At 41.8% G+C, this 18,176-nt stretch overlaps 1 protein-coding gene across 1 annotated transcript; it reads left to right on the top strand.

Moving 5' to 3' along the window:
• The first annotated feature begins 5,659 nt into the window (after window positions 1–5,659).
• Window positions 5,660–18,125, top strand: chpfa (chondroitin polymerizing factor a). Its single transcript, XM_012830323.3, has 4 exons — window positions 5,660–6,282; window positions 7,933–8,497; window positions 13,634–13,816; window positions 14,115–18,125. The coding sequence occupies exons 1-4, from the start codon at window positions 5,993–5,995 to the stop codon at window positions 15,375–15,377; spliced, it is 2,301 nt and encodes a 766-aa protein (XP_012685777.2). The 5' UTR covers window positions 5,660–5,992; the 3' UTR covers window positions 15,378–18,125.
• Window positions 18,126–18,176: the final 51 nt, after the last annotated feature.

Here is an 18,176-nt window from a genome sequence, read left to right as displayed (position 1 = left end):
GAATGATACATTTTTAAAGATCCTTTTGGATACTTACCTGTTGTAGACCAGTGGACCCCACAACACACAAACACAAACACATAAACACACACACTCACACACACACACACACACACACACACACACACACACACACACACGCACACGCACACGCACATGCAAGCACACACGTACACATATCAAAGGGGTGGCCTGGGGCTTCATTACTGAAATCCAACACTGTCTTCTTTTGTTATGTCCTAATTATTTACTATTGAATTCCAATACAGTGATGCAATCTATCACCATGCAGGCATAAGCAAATGGGTAATATCAGCGACATGAGGCTCATTTTTATTTTTCATTTCACCCCTTTGATAGCTTGGAGCAGGGAGGAGATCGGATGGGCCATTTGTCTGCTATCTCACAGTCAGGGCTCTTTGATTCTCTACCCTTTGTTTTCCCTCCAACTTCAAAGAGGAAAATATGGAACAGTTTTGACTAAGCCGCAGGTGTGTCGCGGTAGCAATACTTACAATTTATCATTACATAAAAGGGTAGAGATAACCAGACTGGCCTAATGACATTGTTAATGGGCTGAAAACATTAATCAAATGACCCCGGTGACTCCTGTATTAAAGGGTATGGGAATCTGTCAATGTGTTTGGTTTCATTTTCTGCATAATAAAACAAGCCAGCATTCATGAAAGCTCTCACCTGGACCCAGAGGAAAGCAACCGGGTGGGTAAATACTGTGCAACACATCCAAAGCTTAGCATTATGTTGTGTGTCATACATGTGATATAGGAAACATTAATTTCTTTGTTCAAGAAAGAGATCTTATTTATTAGGCGGGATTCCCCAATAAATTAAATATTTCATATATTTTCATATATGTATATATGTGTGTGTGTGTAGCATAATTGAAAACATGGCTTGGCTTGGACAACACTGGCTTACTTGTGCCACTTTCTCTCTCTATCTCTACCCCCCCCCCTCTCTCTTTCTCCATGTATGTGTGTTTTGTTTGGGAGGAGTGATTCTTCATACTTGGCTTAAACTTTATGGACAATAAAGATCCCATTTCAAAGTACAGCAGGGTGTTGAGCCTGGGGTCTTGGCTAAGCGTTCCTGGGAACAGCCCTCTGAAGACCCGCTGTATGTCTCCGGTCGACACACAGAGAGCTCCATAAGCTCTCGACCAAGCCCGTCAGGCTGTGCTCTGGACAGCATGACCATTTACCTACCCTCCTTCGTCTTTAACTCCCTCTCTGTTTCACACTTCTCTCATCCACTGTCAAACTCACCAGCTTTCAGGTGATTGAGAGTAGCAATCCCTATTCCCTGATTCCCGAAACTGGTCCATCTAATTCATTTGTTGCTTATATCTTTTAAACTGTTTAGCCGTTTAATGTCAAACAGGGAGTCGATTCATTCTCTGGTGGATTATCATCTGATATGATTAGAATTCCCATTGCACATAATATTTTATATGCTAAGCTTAAAAAATTACTTCTAAATCAAAACCACATGACGCTTATGTGCCATAACCTTTTTAAACAAGCCACAGTCATTTCTGGAATCCCCACTAGAAGTGAAGTTCACAGAATTCCTTCACCACTGGCAGTGAAATTCCATTATAAAACATCAATATTACCCACATGCCTTTGGATTTCTGTAAACAGAAACTTTGTTTAGGGAGGAATGCAGAGTAAACTCAAATGATGCCACGACAACAGCAACTGAGAGGACATAGAGCTTGATGTATAGTGACTGTTGTTTCGAGGAGAGAGAGAGAGGAAGTTGCGTTCTTGTATCTGTAGCCTCTCTGACTTCAGAAATACACTGTTGTCTGTTGTAGAGCCACTGCTGTAGGAAGTCACAAATCAGACATTTCCTAACAATTTCACCTGTGACCTGTGCCAAAGAGTTCTTACTGGACACTTCCTTAACTTTTAACCTAATTCCTCCACGTAAGGTCACTGCTGTCTGACTGTAAAAGTGCTAAATAACTTTTTAACTGATCATGAGATCACCCCCTCTGCTGCAAATAGTCTACTCAGAAACAGGCTTGGCTATTGGAAATGTAATTAATTCCAGCAGTGGTCGCATCTTCCAAGTGCGTCATATTTAATACTCCATAATAACATCACTGCTGAACTTTTCTTTATTAGATTAAATTTGGCCCAATCGATGGTGTTACCCATTGTGTTCTGTGAAGGGGAGAGACACCCACTGTGTGTGTTTGTGTCCCCATGCATGCAGCTGCTTTTGTAGACACGCACTGTCCTATTGGCCAGCATCATATTTACACAAACCCTTGGAACTTCTCACGTACTTCGTTTTAGAAGTGTGAGGCCAGCCATATTTAAGGATCAATATGGAAAAACAGCACTGTCATTGGTCTTGTCTCATTGCATTTTCTATATCATTAAAAAAGGATTTGATGTGTGTTGTGCATTCAGTGGATGTTTATCGCTTTAGAATATGTGTGTGTTGGTGTGTGTGTGTGTGTTTGTGTGAGTGTGTGATTATTTATCTTAAATGAGGCAAAATAAAAAATGCAATGAATGTAGGCTACATGTACAAACAACATTATCTTGAAGGTCATGTAGGCTACTGTTCTGTCTAGCATGAGCTGGGTTTCCATCAAACTCATTCACAGATTATAACCACTATGAAAATCCAGTATATTTCTGCATATTTCCAACTGCTGTGTTATGCAAATTATTAGTCACTCACCCAATCAAGGGAGGAGCTGTGAACAGCTGTAGGTTCCAAACGTGTGTTTGTCAGGACAACTTTAACGGAAACACGTAATAAAATCTCAACAAATACGATTTAATGCTAATAAAACCGTTTCCATCAACCATAGTCGGATTCAATTTTAGGCGAATCGGAAATTAATCCACCCCCCTCTAGAGAATCGATTTCTTATTCGATTTAGAAGATTTTTGCGAATTTCAGGCATTTCCATTTAGGATTTCCTATTGGGTTATCCTAATGGCCAGAAAGTTGGATGGAAACCCAGATATGTAAGCGCATAACCCCTTCAGTCACTGATCATACATTGTTAATTTGGGTTAGGTGAGATAAAACATTCATTCTCAGAGTTTGCGACTGAGAAGCAGATAGACGTGACAACAAGATACTGTTTTCTTTCACTCCCGTGCACATAATATTACAGTCAGACAACTGTACATTTAAATAAATGATTCACTTTTCACCCTACGACTATTTAAACACCACATGAAAAAAGTAGGAGAATTACGAACAAAAGTCTATGGTTGGCAATAGGTAGTTTTCTTTAACAAAATATAGCCTGTCGGATTTTTTTTCCCTATCAAATTAGGACAAACATTCAAAGATGGCACACTGAGGACAGTTTTGTAAGTATGTAGCACCCTCTAGTGTCCGTTCAATAAAATATTGTGTCTGTTTTCCAGGAGAGAAAAAAGTCCCGACATTGTTGCAATCAAAAAGTCTATTTTGTAATTCATTTCCGTAAGTCATTGTTGTCATTGAATCAGTGTAAAGAAACGGCAATATGAAGAATTAGAGCAGAAAGAATAAGAACAGTTACCACAATAAACAATACAGAGCAATAATACATACATTATTCGTTATTATTTAATATCTGTGAATTCTAATTTAAATATTGTGTATTTTCAATTAATATTACAAACACTTAAGCTAGTGTATATAAATAATCCCAAAGTAGCCTTGACCAAGACACATCACTACTTGCATAATCATTTGCAGCTTGAAAAAACCTTGGAAAAGAGATGCCATAATGCTGTGGCAGAACCTGAGATTGTTAATCTGGGACTGAGCTGCTCATGTTTCTCTCTTAGATCAGGAAATACTCAAAAGAACTAACAATTACAGAGGCATGGCTGCCTTCTGAAAATGCTTTCTTTGGGTAAGCATGGTCGATAACATCTGACATGCTCCAGACCAATTAGACACACAGAATCACCTGAGCTTAGTAGGGCCTGGGGGTGCAAACTGGGTAGAAAGAGATTGTCTCTGTGTGTGTGTGTGTGTGTGTGTGTGTGTGTGTGTGTGTGTGTGTGTGTGTGTGTGTGTGTGTGTGTGTGTGCGTGTGTGTGTGTGTGTTTGTGTGTGTATGTGTGTGAGTGTGAGAGAGAGAGAGAGAGAGAGAGAGAGAGAGAGAGAGAGTCTGTTGTGTGTGCATGTGCGTGTGTGATAAGAAAGGGAATAACAGATGACTTCCTTCATTGATAAGAAAGTGTTCAGCTGGTTGCTTCTATCTTTTGGAAACATCTTTGCTTAAATCCTGCTCAGATTGAATGTATGGCCTTATTAACTGATACATGTCACCTCTGAGTTGTAGGCGCTCTATGTTACTGAGCACAGCATCGTATTAACCCATCCACCATACTCACCATCATTTTTATGCCGTAACTGATTCATGCAATTGATGCCAGTTTGGCTCCTGGTCAACAATTATGTCCACTTTGAGTATGGTGACATCTCAAAAAACATGTTGTCAAGCTTTCATTTTACGTGTTTACATTTTATGGCTGGTTATGATCATTAAGATAATTTTTACACTGATGTTCTCACAACAGCTGGGTACTCCTCATTTTTATCATTTCTTGTGAATCAGGAGATAAGAACACATCCCTTCCGAAGCAGCGAAGTCCTTCAGATAGGGGACGAAACCGTACGCCAAACTGCATGCCATGTTTGCCTGCCAGCTCTTGTCAAGAGGGAACCTGTTAAGAGCTTCTGAGGGCAAAGAGCAGACATGTCCCAGACAGCCAACATGTCCTATCAGTTAGACAGCCTATTTTCTCTCTCCATCTTAAAGCCTACCCAGAGTGAGAGTGGATAACAAGGGACACTCAGGCACAACAGACGCTTCAGTGAAGCCAATCCAAAGCCTCTACAGCTCCTAGTCTACAATCAACTTCTCATACATCTAGTATAGCACATACATAGAAAAAATGAGGTCCTATATAGTTATCCATCACTCACACTATCTCTTTCCTCTGATTTGTGTTCACACACCCTAAGGGTACTGGTGGGCAGACCCGTGAGACAGTGACCTGCCCTGGAGACTTCAGACCTTTAACCTTTCCTAGTAAAACCAGCTGCAGACTTTCTCTTTTTATGTTTGGAAGCCTGTTTAGTGCGGGATCGTTATAAAATACTCTTTAGCTACTGAAACTATTGCACAATTATGGCAATTTGTATATGAAATATACTATCTTATAAAACTCTGAAATGCTAGTGATTGATAATTACCTACAGGTAGTGCTGATATAACATCTCCCTCTCTCTCTCTCTCTCTCTCTCTCTCTCTCTTTCTCTCTCTCTCTCTCTCTATAGATTTAGTTCATATATATATATATATATTGCTGATAAGTGTTGTGTAATGAAACAAAATATCGTACTACATTGGACGATTGAAATATTTCACAAGGTGGGACTATTGCTATTGCTATTGTTGGATGAATCGAAAGACCTAAAAAATAATGACAGGGCTAAATCCCAGAATAACATTTTATTTTACTATTTGCTCCTCGTAAATGTTTGTGGATCCCAACTTTAATGCTAGATCGCCCTCTAGTGAATTAGTCTGTAGGCCTAACTGAGGTGATAAGGAAGGCTACTGTCAGTTGAAAAAATTAAAAGCATACCCACATGTATATGCTATGTGAGCCAAATAGTTTTGTTGTGGTTAATTTGTTAATTTTTGGAAAGTAGCCTACATTAATTAGATTTTGGTCTCAAGGGTGTCTCTCTATGTGTCTGACGTTTGATTTTCTCTCGAAGGAGGAGCCAAGGAGCAGTGACACGTAAGAATTCTACATGAATTTTGAGAGGAGGGAGTTGAACGCGATGTGGCCGAAGAAAAGGAATACTTTCTTATTGTAACATAGCCAACCAGATTTAGACACCTGTATAGATGTTTAGAATCTGAAGAAGAAGAAATCAGGTTGAAAGTAGGCACAACTGACACTGGTGCCTAGTGTAGGCTACAATGAGGTTCGCCAAGATTGTAGGCTATTTGAAGCCGATCGGGCCAGTTGTTGTCGGTATCTCGTTGGGCTTTACGTTAAGTTTGTTAAGCGTGTCCTGGGTTGATGACATTTGTGACCCGTCTTGGAAAGATAATGCTATCGAAGAAATTTCGTCTCAGGAAGGAGATCTGAAAGCGGCTGGGAAGCCCAATTCATTTCTTGAGGTCAATGAGGATGACGAAGACGTTCAGCCACGAATTATACCTTACAAGCAAGTTAACAATGAAGGACAAGTTAAAAAGCCTGTTCGGTAAGCCATATATTTTATTTATATTTAATTCTTTATAGTTGTTGTTGATGGATTAGTATAGAGCGCTAATATTATGACGTCCATGTATTGTCGGCACATTGTTGCTTTCGTCCCTGAAGTTGGAATTGCTGGTCAAACAAACTTAACTCTCAAGGCTACTACTAGCCTACCCGATATGTGCTCATTAGGCTGCGTTAATAATAACCTCATAACGAAACAGTGAAAACGTTTCACATTTGATTATTTTCTTTTGTCTCTTTTCTTTTTCTTTTGTCATTATTATCTATCCATAGCTTTTTCACAGTCATTTCAATTTCCAAGTTTAAAGTCTAACTTGGGATGCTTCTGTAGCTTCCAAACTCACCATACCTTACGACCCTCATAGTTTAACTAGTAAATCCTCCCTTATCAAAAGCACCAAAATAGAAATGTACTGTTGATATAGTTGCGTTCCTTTCGTGTCCCATATTATTTGGAGAGTAGGCTACCTAGCTATCTACCTTAGTGTCAGAACATTGGTTGTGAAAGTTTTTTTTCTGTTTCATTTGAATTTAACACATCAAGTTGGCATATTTAACTAGTTTCCTATAAAAATAAGTTGGGAGAAAATACCTCTTACTCATATAGGCAAGTTTTGTCCTGTTAGTATTCCGGGTGTATATTAAAACCAGTGCTTACCCTGTTCTGAGTCATTCATTTTATTTAGCCTATCAGGATTTTCATGTAGTTTATTTGGAGTCAGAATCTGTCTATGGTCCTGGAGAGCTGGCCCTCACAGTACCATGATCATGGATTTGATTCCCAGTGAACACATGCTGGTATAACTTCACTGAACTTGAAGTCATTTAGGACAGAAGTGACAGTGAAATAAATAAATGTAAAGTGATAAGATAGGCTACTTCCATATTTGTTTCACTGTCAAAAATGGACATTCAAAAGTAGGCCTAGTTCTCAAAGAACATATTGCTACTGCTGTGAATTTCACCTCAATTATGGTCTTTCTATCGAAGATTAGTAACATAAACAGGCACTGCAGTTATAGAGCTCAGTTATATCTTTTATACTTTCATATTGAATAGGATCCCTGCCTTAATGATTTAAAGTTCAAACTCTTATCAGACAGTTAAGTTAAGACTGCAATAATATGCCATACTGTGAGCACTGCACTTGTTGCTGCCTCCTCTCACTCCAAACAGGATATACTGGTGTATCTGGAGTGACCTTAAAGTGATGAATCACACTCTTTTCAAGTATTTTAGTGCCAGTCATCGTCATCTTTAGGCTAACAATAGTTTAAGCCCCAAACGGTCATTTGTGTTACCCCTGGGAGGGCCGTTTGTGTCTGTCTAACACACCCACCCATTTTCTACTAAATGACATGAAAGTCCTTGTTAACACTTAGCTTGAAAATGTCACACATACAATAGAATTGGTATGACAGGTTTTCGCTGTATATCTTTCAAAATCAAATATTTGTCATGTTGTCCATGGTTTCCCGTGGTTAAAAGTGTATTTCCTATTCACATATTTACATCTTGTACTGTACCCAGTCTACTTGTATACTTTTTGATTAAGAAAACAATTAATATGATGTATTATTTGACACAGGTGTGATTGACATTTTTTATTTTTTTTATTTCATCCTCTTAGGACAAGATACGCAAGCATGGAGCTTGGCATCCGAGAGAACCTCTTTGCGGGTGTCCTTACGTCCAAGAACACCATAAACACCCTGGGGGTGTCCGTCAATCGCACCATCAGCCACCACCTGGACATGGTGGTGTTCTTCACTGGCATGACCAACCGCAAGACACCACAGGGCATGCAGGTGGTCACCCACGGCGACGAGCGTCCCATGTGGAACATGTACCAGACCATCAAGTATATCCTGGAGCACTTCATTGATGAGTACAACTGGTTCTACCTCACTCAGGACGACACGTACACCCAGGCGGACCGCATCAAGGCCATGGTGCCTCACCTGAGCATGAACCGCATGCTCTACATGGGCAGCCCCGAGGAGTTCATCGGGGGCAAGATGGAGGGAAGGTACTGCTTCGGGGGGTTCGGCTACCTGCTGTCCCGGGCCCTGCTGCTCCGGCTCCAGGCCTTCCTGGAGAACTGCAGAAACGACATTCTCAGCGCCAGGCCTGACGAGTGGCTGGGGAGGTGCATCATCGATTACACGGACACCAACTGCGTGGATGAGCATGAGGTGAGATGAAGGCTCAAGCTATTGTCAGGTTCTTAAAAAATAAAACAGTGACATGACTGTAAATACATTTTTACTTACACACACACACACACACACACACAACCACACACCCACATATACATATATATGTGTGTGTGTGTGTGTGTGTGTGTGTGTGTGTGTGTGTGTGAGTGATATATTTGTGAAGGCTACCCCTTCCACATTTAAACCGAGAGTAAACAGGATGTGGTATTATGTGCATGAAATAGCAAGCATGTCAAACATGGCCTCCTCCCTGAGAATCACATTATTGGAGGTCTATTAGCGTGCCTCTTTTTTGACAACTTAAACTACTCAGTACAACACTTCAGCTCAGGGCATGTAATAGAACCTCTGCCATGGTGCTCATTCATTCAGACCTGCAACTTAATCTTTCAGCGTTTATGCAGTAACCTTGCCTCACTGAAATGTGAGCCACAACACCCACTCAATGGTGGCCTTTGGTGAAAGGCTTGTTGCTTGTTGTGAGTCTTTAAAGTGGTCACATAGAAACTGTGACAGGCTCGCTTTTTTTAATTAAACTTCCATGTGACGTGGGTTCAGAAAGCGTAGCACTCCTCTGTGACATAGCTGTTGGACTGGCTCATCAGCATTTCAATGTCAGTTAGAAATCCCTTCTTTGAGTTTGTCCTTGATTGAAAAGCATTCCAACATTGTTCAGGCATCTTTGGGGGACAAAAAAGGGATTGCATGCATTGCAACAGGCATTTCATCATGCCTTACTCTTTAAAGAGGTAACCTGTCACATGGGCTGTGCCCGGCGCCTCTGTCTCACCCACTCTGCCACCTTCATGACGTACGTGCCAGGGCCAAAGACAGGACTCCCGGCAGGCATGAAATGTGTTGCCACTTGCCTCCCTCGTGGGGGGAAGGAAAACGTGTTAAGCAAATGCCTCCTGACTGACTTTTCATGCCGCGTTTCACCTGAGACGCCCCGCGCTGGTTTTGTCTGCCGGTTGCCGTGATTTGCTCCTGTGGTTTGAGGCGGCCCATCTCGCTCAGGAGCCGTCGGCCCCCACATAAAGACATTACCCTGTTTCTCCTCGCCAAGGTCGGCAGGGCTGCGGTCCAGCACTCTGCTGATTCAGCGACAGAGTCTGGAGGTAAGGGATAGAGGGAGAGAGGAATTTACATTTTACAGATGCCCGGAATGCTTAAAATATATACTTTATGTCACTCAGAGGGAATATCTGAAAGTAGCCCCTAAACTGAAGATGTATTTGAATGACTTTTCTATCTCAATCTTCTGTTGCATTCACACCAAGATCCTTTAAGGTGAAATTATTTTCACTGCGGTCAAACAGCGATCCGCCTGGCATTAAAAGCCCCTTCAATAAATGGGAACGACTTCGGAAGCCGCCCGTGACGTGACGCAGGCCTGGCAAGGATGGCGTTCACGGGCACAATGGCTCTCGAGACGTTCAGCAGTAAAAAGGCATTTTATAGGAAAACGCAGTCCTGGCTTCTCGCTGGCACACAGTTTCCCCTGCCTTTTGTGTCTTTTAATAGTCTGGATGAGATTGGATTCACCCTTTTTAATTCACCTCCATTCTGTCCCATTCAGGTACCGGCTCCACCCAGGCCACTATTGTGTTCCAAGGTGAAGAGTGAGAGATTTGCACTCATTATATAATGTAGTCTCTTTAGTCATTCCCTAAAGAAGTTCTCCCAGAATTCTCTTTAATCAAAAGGTGTTAAGGCTTCACACAATAGTTCACCCTTCCTTCCTGACTCATGTCTGTAAAAAGCTAGCAAAACTAAATAGAAATGGTATTTATGGATATCTTCCCTGACTGTAAACTGCGTGTACAGATTTAGCCATGCTCTAAACCTCATGATTTCCCTGGCTTTTTTGGGCACACAGACCGTAACTGTTAATTTGAGTTTCCATCATATGCTGTAATTTTGCCAAACATTTCAATGGCCTGTAATTACAGTGGGTCATTTTAAACATTGAGTAACCCAAGACGCAAACTCACAACATTGCTGCCCAGTGTATAGAGAGGGGATTGCATTAGCGTATACCAAGGAAACCACTGACCAACCAACCAACCCTGAAACATTTTTCTTTCTTCCGTGTCTTGGGTTTATTCTTTCTATCAGCTGGCCTCAGACTCGGGCTGGCTGCATCATAAGTCACCTGTTGTTGTGGATGATCTCAGCCTTGGCAATCAATCTGCAGTCAAGACAGCGGGGGGACCTCAATTAAGGGAACGTGTCCCCTTTGATGTATCAGATGGCTATTAAACGCAAGGGTGTCCCTCTGAAACATGGTGTACCTCGTGAAGAAGAAATAAGGCATTAGATCAGACTGCTGATAATCTAGTCCATTTCCCCCACATTCTCCTCCGGGCTCTTATCAGATAAGTGCTTCCTTTCCTCAGGTGCTCATTCACGTGTGCCTGAATAGTAATGCCACGTTCGCATCTGACTTATCAGGTGTGGTTCCTCAGGTGTGATTTGGTACACCGTAAAATGTTATGGCAGATCGGAGATTTTTTGCCATCACAAAAGCCTTTACAGTGTAGTGGAGGTGACAGTGGCGTCGCTTGCCGACCGCCTTTGGCCTCTTCCAGCACACAGAAGGTGTGTCGCCACCAAAGGGCACCAGCAGTGCTTGGCACTTTGTGAGCGCTGACCTGGTTCAACAACAAACAAGCACTGACACATCACAGCCAGCAGGAGACTCTCTGGTCTCCTTCCCCTCCCCCCCCCCCCAGCACTGCTGTTGCACAGATGGAGGAGAGAAAAAGAAGACTTCCAAACCGCCAAGCCCAGAAAGGCCACAGTATCAAAACGATAACTGGGGGGGGGTCAGACTCTGGAAAGCGATGTTAATGTGTAGTGTGACCCCTCCGGCTTAGACTGGTGATCTCCCCAAGCCCCCCTCTCGGACCCAATCAGAGGATTTTCATCCCTCTGGACTCCAGGGCAGCAGCCTGGTAAATTAGGCCAGTGACAGGCCAAAAAAGCAACTATTTTCAAATATTCTAACAATCGTTAAATATATTTGTTTAAAATGATATGCGTTAAAATATCCTTGTCGATGTAATGATGGGCGACCTAAGCCGGAGAGCTGCCGCGCCACTGAGGTTGATTGCATTTTAAAAGTGAAGGAAGAAAGGATGGAAAGTAGGGTGTTTCTGTCGATAATCACAGAGAATAGCAGAGCTGAGGTGCATTACTTAACGTCATTTGAACGCTTCCTCTGTCCTCCTCCTTCGGGTCCTCAAGTTTGTGGCCCGGAAATCGTTTGAAGTGTGACGTCGTGAAGGACGTCTAACTTTTTGTATTGCTGCCAGAGGAGACGCGGAACGAGGAGCGAGGACAGAGGACCTATGAGGGAGGAGACGGAAGAGCATCCTATGCTGAAGTCTTTTTAGAGATGGGTCATATGTCTGTGGTTACAAGGCGTGACCTGTCCTTTTGGAGCATATACGCAAAGATTTTGTAATTTGTGAGGTATGGCCCAAGGTGAAAATTCCCCCTTCCCTTTCTTCACATCTGTCAAAAAAGGGTCTTACTATGTTTGAATTGTCATCAAATATGCCAACTTTAATGGAACATTGATGAATGTTTTGCAACAGAATTGTGTTTAAAAAACAATACATTCATACCATGTCACGGAATATCACACCTCATTAACAGGGTTTGTTAACAGAGAATTCTCCGTGCTTTAGTGCATTTAAAGTAGCCTAGGCCAAATTCAATTCAGAGTTTGTTTCAAATAATTGAAGCTTCTCCTCCTTTTCCCCCTACTTTCTTTCTTAAGGCCTTTGGTTGGAATTAATTTAATAACAGATTTAGCCTAGTTATGAATTTAAATGGAGACTTCGGCAATTAGACATAGAAAATAATGATGATGAATAATGCAATTAAATGTTGACCTGTGTGAATGTACTGTAGGTACAAATCATTGCAACAACCCTAATGATTATTTGATTCTCTGATAACAATTTCATACAAAAGGCTAGAATGAATTCCTTATTTTCTTATATGTTGTATAACAACAGGTCCATTAAGTTTAGCAAGAGGTGATGCTGCTGTATCAGTAATTGACGTCTCTTAAAAGTGGTGTGTGAGTGAGCAAGCACATCTCATTTGATTCCTCCATCCTTCATCCTCCTTGCATCTTTCCCTCACATTTTATCAGAGGGATGGGCTAGGACCTAATGAAAGTAAGGAAGGAAGATGGACAAATAAAGAATTGATATGTACCCCCTCAACATTTAAATCCCTGTGGAATAGGTTCCAGTATCCAAAGTACTCCACACAGAGGCAGTCATTTCCTGAGACAGCAAGGTCAGGACTGCGTGATGAATGTACCCTGCATTAGCTTATGAAAGTCTAGCTTCCTATTTCTCTTTATTTTAAAAACTCAATGGACTCCTTAAAACACAGCTCTTGTACTGAATGCTTATTAGGGAGTTGAAAGTGATTCAAAAACACCAGAGGTTATTAGGGCCTGTGACTGGAGACTATGCATGTTGTTTTGTTCTTGTTTCTTAAATCCATTTTCAACAACCCTTACGAACCTTACCTTTTTCTGTTGGCAGGAAAAAATCTTCATAAAATTGCAGTGTTTTGCTTGTATTATCTATTGTACAAAATGATGTATAAACGTTATATTACAGTAATTGCATGGGTGTGATCAGGCAGACAGCGTTACGTAAAGCAGTAGTAACGTGGAAGACTAGCGATCTAACAACTGTAAAGGCATGCAAAAACCTTACAAACACCAACAATAGCTCAGTTGGCACTTATTTTAAACGTTTGTAGCGTGGTAACTTATGACTTCTTGGCGATATAGTGGGCGATGTATTTATTTATTTTGTGTACATTTTCGCGGGGACCACAGAACTGCATAGTCAGTGCATAGCCTAGGCAGCTAGCTGGAACGACAGGTGTGTTTATCCTTCACATGACCATATGCTTTGAAATGTAATTTGTTCATTTGTTCTTGTTGCCTATAGTAAATGCTTCAAAAAGTGGCAAATTGTTGCATACTGTCTCTTTGAGGGACGACATGAATGTAAGTTTGGTACAGGACCATGTTTTAAATATGAGTGGAATGCCTTTTTTTCCTCATTCCTGCAGGGTCTGCACTACGACCGCTTTGAAATGGGTAAAAACTCTGACCTCAGCAAAGAGCAGAGCGACCAGTTCAAGAACACCCTCACAGTCCACCCCGTCTCTGACCCCGAGCAGATGTACAGACTACACAAGCACTTCACCGAGATGGAGCTGCAAAAATCCTACGACGAGATTGAGAAGATACAGGTCAGCATGGGGTGAATGTTTCTGTGATATGATAGATGCAGATATTCCAGAACTTTCTCAGCTCAAAACAGTGTGCTCCTTTTAATATTAAGAGCGAAATATTTTGTCGTATTTAAGTTAATATATCCAGTGTCTCTCAAAGCAGTGTTATCTAGGGCTAATGAAGCCCTATGTGAGAGCGAGATGTGATGAAAGCCTGGGAAGAAAATCAATACATCTCTCTGAATAGATTCAAATTGTTGTAATTGGCCTATCATTTGCCCTCAACGGGTCTGCCTATCTTTGTCTCTCTCCATAGGCCGAAATAAAGAATGTGAGCGTGTTGGCCTTTGAGGGCAACAGAAGTGCCATGTGGCCTGTAGGGGTCAGTCCACCCTTTAAGCCAAAGACTCGTTTTGAGGTCTTGAAGTGGGAGTACTTCACAGAGGACAGCCTCTACTCGTGTCTTGACGGTTCCCCAAAGTGTGAGCTTCAGGGAATCGACAAGATGGACGTGGCCGACGCCATCGACATGGCCATGGGGGAGCTGAACAAGAAGTACATGCCTGTGCTCCACCTGAAGAAGCAGCAGCTCATCAATGGCTACAGGCGCTTCGACCCCACCCGGGGTATGGAGTACACCCTGGACCTGCGGGTGGAGGCGGTCACCCAGAAGGGCAGGAGCCGTTCCATCACTAAGCGCGTCCACTTGGTTCGGCCCCTCAGCAACCTTGAAATCATCCCCATGCCGTACGTCACCGAAGCTACCAGGATCCACATCATTTTGCCTCTGACTAAGGAAGACACGGGCCTAGTAAAACTGTTCCTGGAAGTGTATGGCTCGAATGGTTTACAGAAGAAGGAGAACGCCATCCTGACCATCCTCTTCATCTACGATCTGTTACAGGCTCAGCAAGTGAGCCAGAATGACATTTTTGCCGACGTGAAGGCACAGATCACCTCGTACGAGCGAAAGTTCACAGGGGTCAAAGTTCCCTGGATTAGCGTCAAAACGGACACTCCGTCCCAAATCAAGTTCATGGACATCATCTCCAAGAAGCATCCGGTTGACACGTTGTTCTTCACTGCTACGGTGAACACCATTATCAACACCGAATTCCTCAACCGCTGCCGCATGAACTCCATCAGCAACTGGCAGGTGTTCTTCCCCATCCACTTCAAGGACTTCAACCCTGACCTCGCCTACCAAGGCCAGGAGCCCCCGGCCAAAATCGACCTAGTCAAAGACGCTGGCCACTTCGATCGCAACGCCTTCGACGAGGCCTGCTTCTACAACTCCGACTACATGACCACCCGGACTCACTTGACCGCCGACCTGCAGGAGAACGAGGAGCTCCTGGAGACCCTGGACTTCTACGAGATGTTTGTCAAATACTCTGGCCTGCACGTGTTCCGGGCCATCGAGCCGGCGCTGCACCAGAAGTACGTCCAGCAGGCGTGCAACCCACACCTCAGCGAGGACATCTACCACCGCTGCGTCCAGAGCAGCCTGGAGGGGCTGGGCTCGCGTACCCAGCTGGCTTTAGTATTGTTTGAACAGGAGCAAGGGAACAGTACTTAATTGCCCCCTCTAAAACACATGCCAGGGTTGGTTTATCTTTATTAACTGTTGGCTCTAGGTGGTCTTGTGCTGGACGTTCCCAAGGAGACTGGTTACACTTTGTCATTAATTTCCATTCACAGCAAACCAAATGAGCAGCTAGGACGGACTGCTGCAGGTATCTTTTTTTTTTAAACTTTGACAAGGAAGCTCTGTGGTTAGGTTCTTATTGTTTTGATATTAGACATTGCTCCACTTAACTTCCACTTTAAGGACATGGCTCTTACACAAACAGGGTATAGTTGCTCAGAATGAATCAGTAGACACTGCTTAAATGTTCACTACCAAAGTACATTGAAAATGAGTGACTGTCGAGGACATTTTTGACATGCTGTAACATAGATTTTCACATTCTGTTTGTCTGATTTGCATGATCGTGACCATGGAAAGAGAGTTGTTTTTAACGTCAAATTGATGCTTTCTATTTAAATTATTTAAATGCCATTACTACAAAAGGTCACAAATATGGGCCAAAATTTGAGGATGGAAACAAGGCACTATTTGTTTGATAATCGTATCCACATTTGCCAACACACTCTCATTTGCCTTAATTTCTCATTTCTTGGAAATTAATTAAAGGCATCACAGTTATCTGTCTATAAAACATAAGGTCAACAGTTATTGAGCAATTAATATCATGTTACCACCCTCAAAAGATGGCCTTTCATGTTTTTGGAAGTATGAGGAAACTCAAATGGTTTTTGAACTAGGAAGGTAAAAAGTCTTTATCTGACTGTAAATAATGGATAGGGAATAGTGCACTCCGGACAAAGCCTTGTGAACTATAAAGACACAACCTGAGATCAGTTGTGCTGAGCAGATTGGACAGCATCTGTCAAAGTGTGCCAGTGGTAAGAAAGCTGTAGTTGTCACTGTAATGTTTCGTCAAATGTGTCGCTGGAAGATAACAAAGATCAACCTCTTCACTGGTTGAAATCTTGCACTAAGAATTGTTTTGGTGGGGTTGTAAGTTACTGAAGCTTTCTTCTTTTATACATGAATGTCTTGTATGTTCGTTTCATCAGGATATTCCTAGAGGTATTTTTCTGATACAGAATTCTACATCGGAGAGATCTCCTAGCCCTTCAGTCTTGTAGTTAGAAAACAACACTAAAATGTCTTAAATAGGTATTCACAAAGCTTTCACCAGTACAGTTTGCCATGTCATAATGCTTGCCATTAGTTGGTCTTCATATCATAGGTCAATTCACAAATCCTTTCATCCTCAGCACTATGTTATTTTTTCTGCCTTGTTGATGTTATAAGCCCCCTCTTGTACATTAATATGTAGGTGCCTCATCTGCTGGCGAAGTTGACACATGAAAGGTGGGCAGTGAGCGTAATATTCCCGACATCAAACAGCCGTCTGATGGTAACATAACGTCATTTTTGTGTAGACTAATGTAGTTACCTGTGAAGTGCTCGGATGCTTTTGACAACTGATTCAGTTCCAAAGCAAAAACAAGGTTGGTAAAACAATAGTGCAAATGGAACACTTTCATAATTCTAAATACTGCATGGAAAAGCATTTACAACCCATCATCGATCTTGAAATTAAAGTATGAATCATGTACGGTATGTGCAGCATCAACACTTGCAGTTAGGTTATAGTGAGTGAATTTGACTATAGATCCTGACATGTCTCATGACAGCAATATATAAGTATTCATAATTATATTATGAATATGCACTTATGGCAGAGGGAGGGCTATTTTGAGTTACCATTAATTAGGTCATTACAGGGTCTAACCCATATCTTATGTTAACCTTTAGAGTTATTGATATCCTGGCAAGCATTATGACATTCAACAGTAAACATGTCACCCCAGGTTATATACACACACACACACACACACACACACGCCTCTATCATTATTTACTCTAAAGGTTGAGTGGTTCTTCCATGAAGTGTATGTGTACATTCATAACACCTCACAGCTAATGTACGACTTACTGCACTCTGTGTCTCTTGCTGTACTGATGTGTATCTGTTCGCCAGTAGAAATCAGCTGCTGATTTTCGATGTTTGTCATTTTAAACACACAACATAAATGATTCACATTGGTCATTCCTATATATAAAATGTGTGCAATACTGTATGTTCTGATAGTTCACTTTGGGAAGCCAGGGGTATTCTTTATTAGGGACTGAGAGGCCTTGTGATGTACTGTGTAACTGCTGGTCTGTGTGAAAGAAACTAGCTTTTTTTCTGCTACATTGTTTACTCTTGAGTTTTATTTAGACGCACACTAAATTCCTCAGTCAGTTCTCTGCCTTTGTGTAAATATATGAGGATTTAGTGTCAGTGATCATTGTTGGACTTGAAATGAGATTTTATAGAATTATATGGAAACATGGTTTTGGTGTAACCCTACAACTCATCGTACACATATTTGATGTGTATAATATCTATTGTTTTTGTATCTGTGTGATTCTCGGTTGTCAGAACCTGTTTGTTTTGTTTACACCTGTACTGTACAATTGATTTAGTTTTGTGCTAAACCGATCTAGTCTGGCAGAAGACAAAAGGCATCTGTGAACACATTAGACAAAATGCATTCATAGTTCCCAAATAAACACACCCTGCAAAAAAAAAAAAAAAATGTTTTGATCATGGCTTGAAGTATGCAATAATGTATATTTGTATACTGTAAGGAACTGTGAATTTGTATCTGAAGTACGCTCAAATAAACATCAACCTATGTTCTACATTTTGTACCCGACGAATCGTAAGCCTCTCTCCCACAGTGCTGAGCAGAC

Source organism: Clupea harengus, chromosome 2 (assembly GCF_900700415.2).
Source record: "Clupea harengus chromosome 2, Ch_v2.0.2, whole genome shotgun sequence".
Taxonomy (NCBI): domain Eukaryota; kingdom Metazoa; phylum Chordata; class Actinopteri; order Clupeiformes; family Clupeidae; genus Clupea; species Clupea harengus.
The sequence above is the reverse complement of the archived record's forward strand: the minus strand, read 5'-3'. Positions and strand labels throughout refer to the sequence as shown.

Excerpts from the sequence above, each read along its gene's own strand:
- chpfa (XM_012830323.3), top strand. The coding sequence starts at position 5,993 with ATGAGGTTCGCCAAGATTGTAGGCTATTTGAAGCCGATCGGGCCAGTT. Across the intron at positions 6,283-7,932 it reads CAAGTTAAAAAGCCTGTTCG|GACAAGATACGCAAGCATGG; the intron begins GTAAGCCATATA and ends TCATCCTCTTAG. Across the intron at positions 8,498-13,633 it reads ACTGCGTGGATGAGCATGAG|GGTCTGCACTACGACCGCTT; the intron begins GTGAGATGAAGG and ends TCATTCCTGCAG.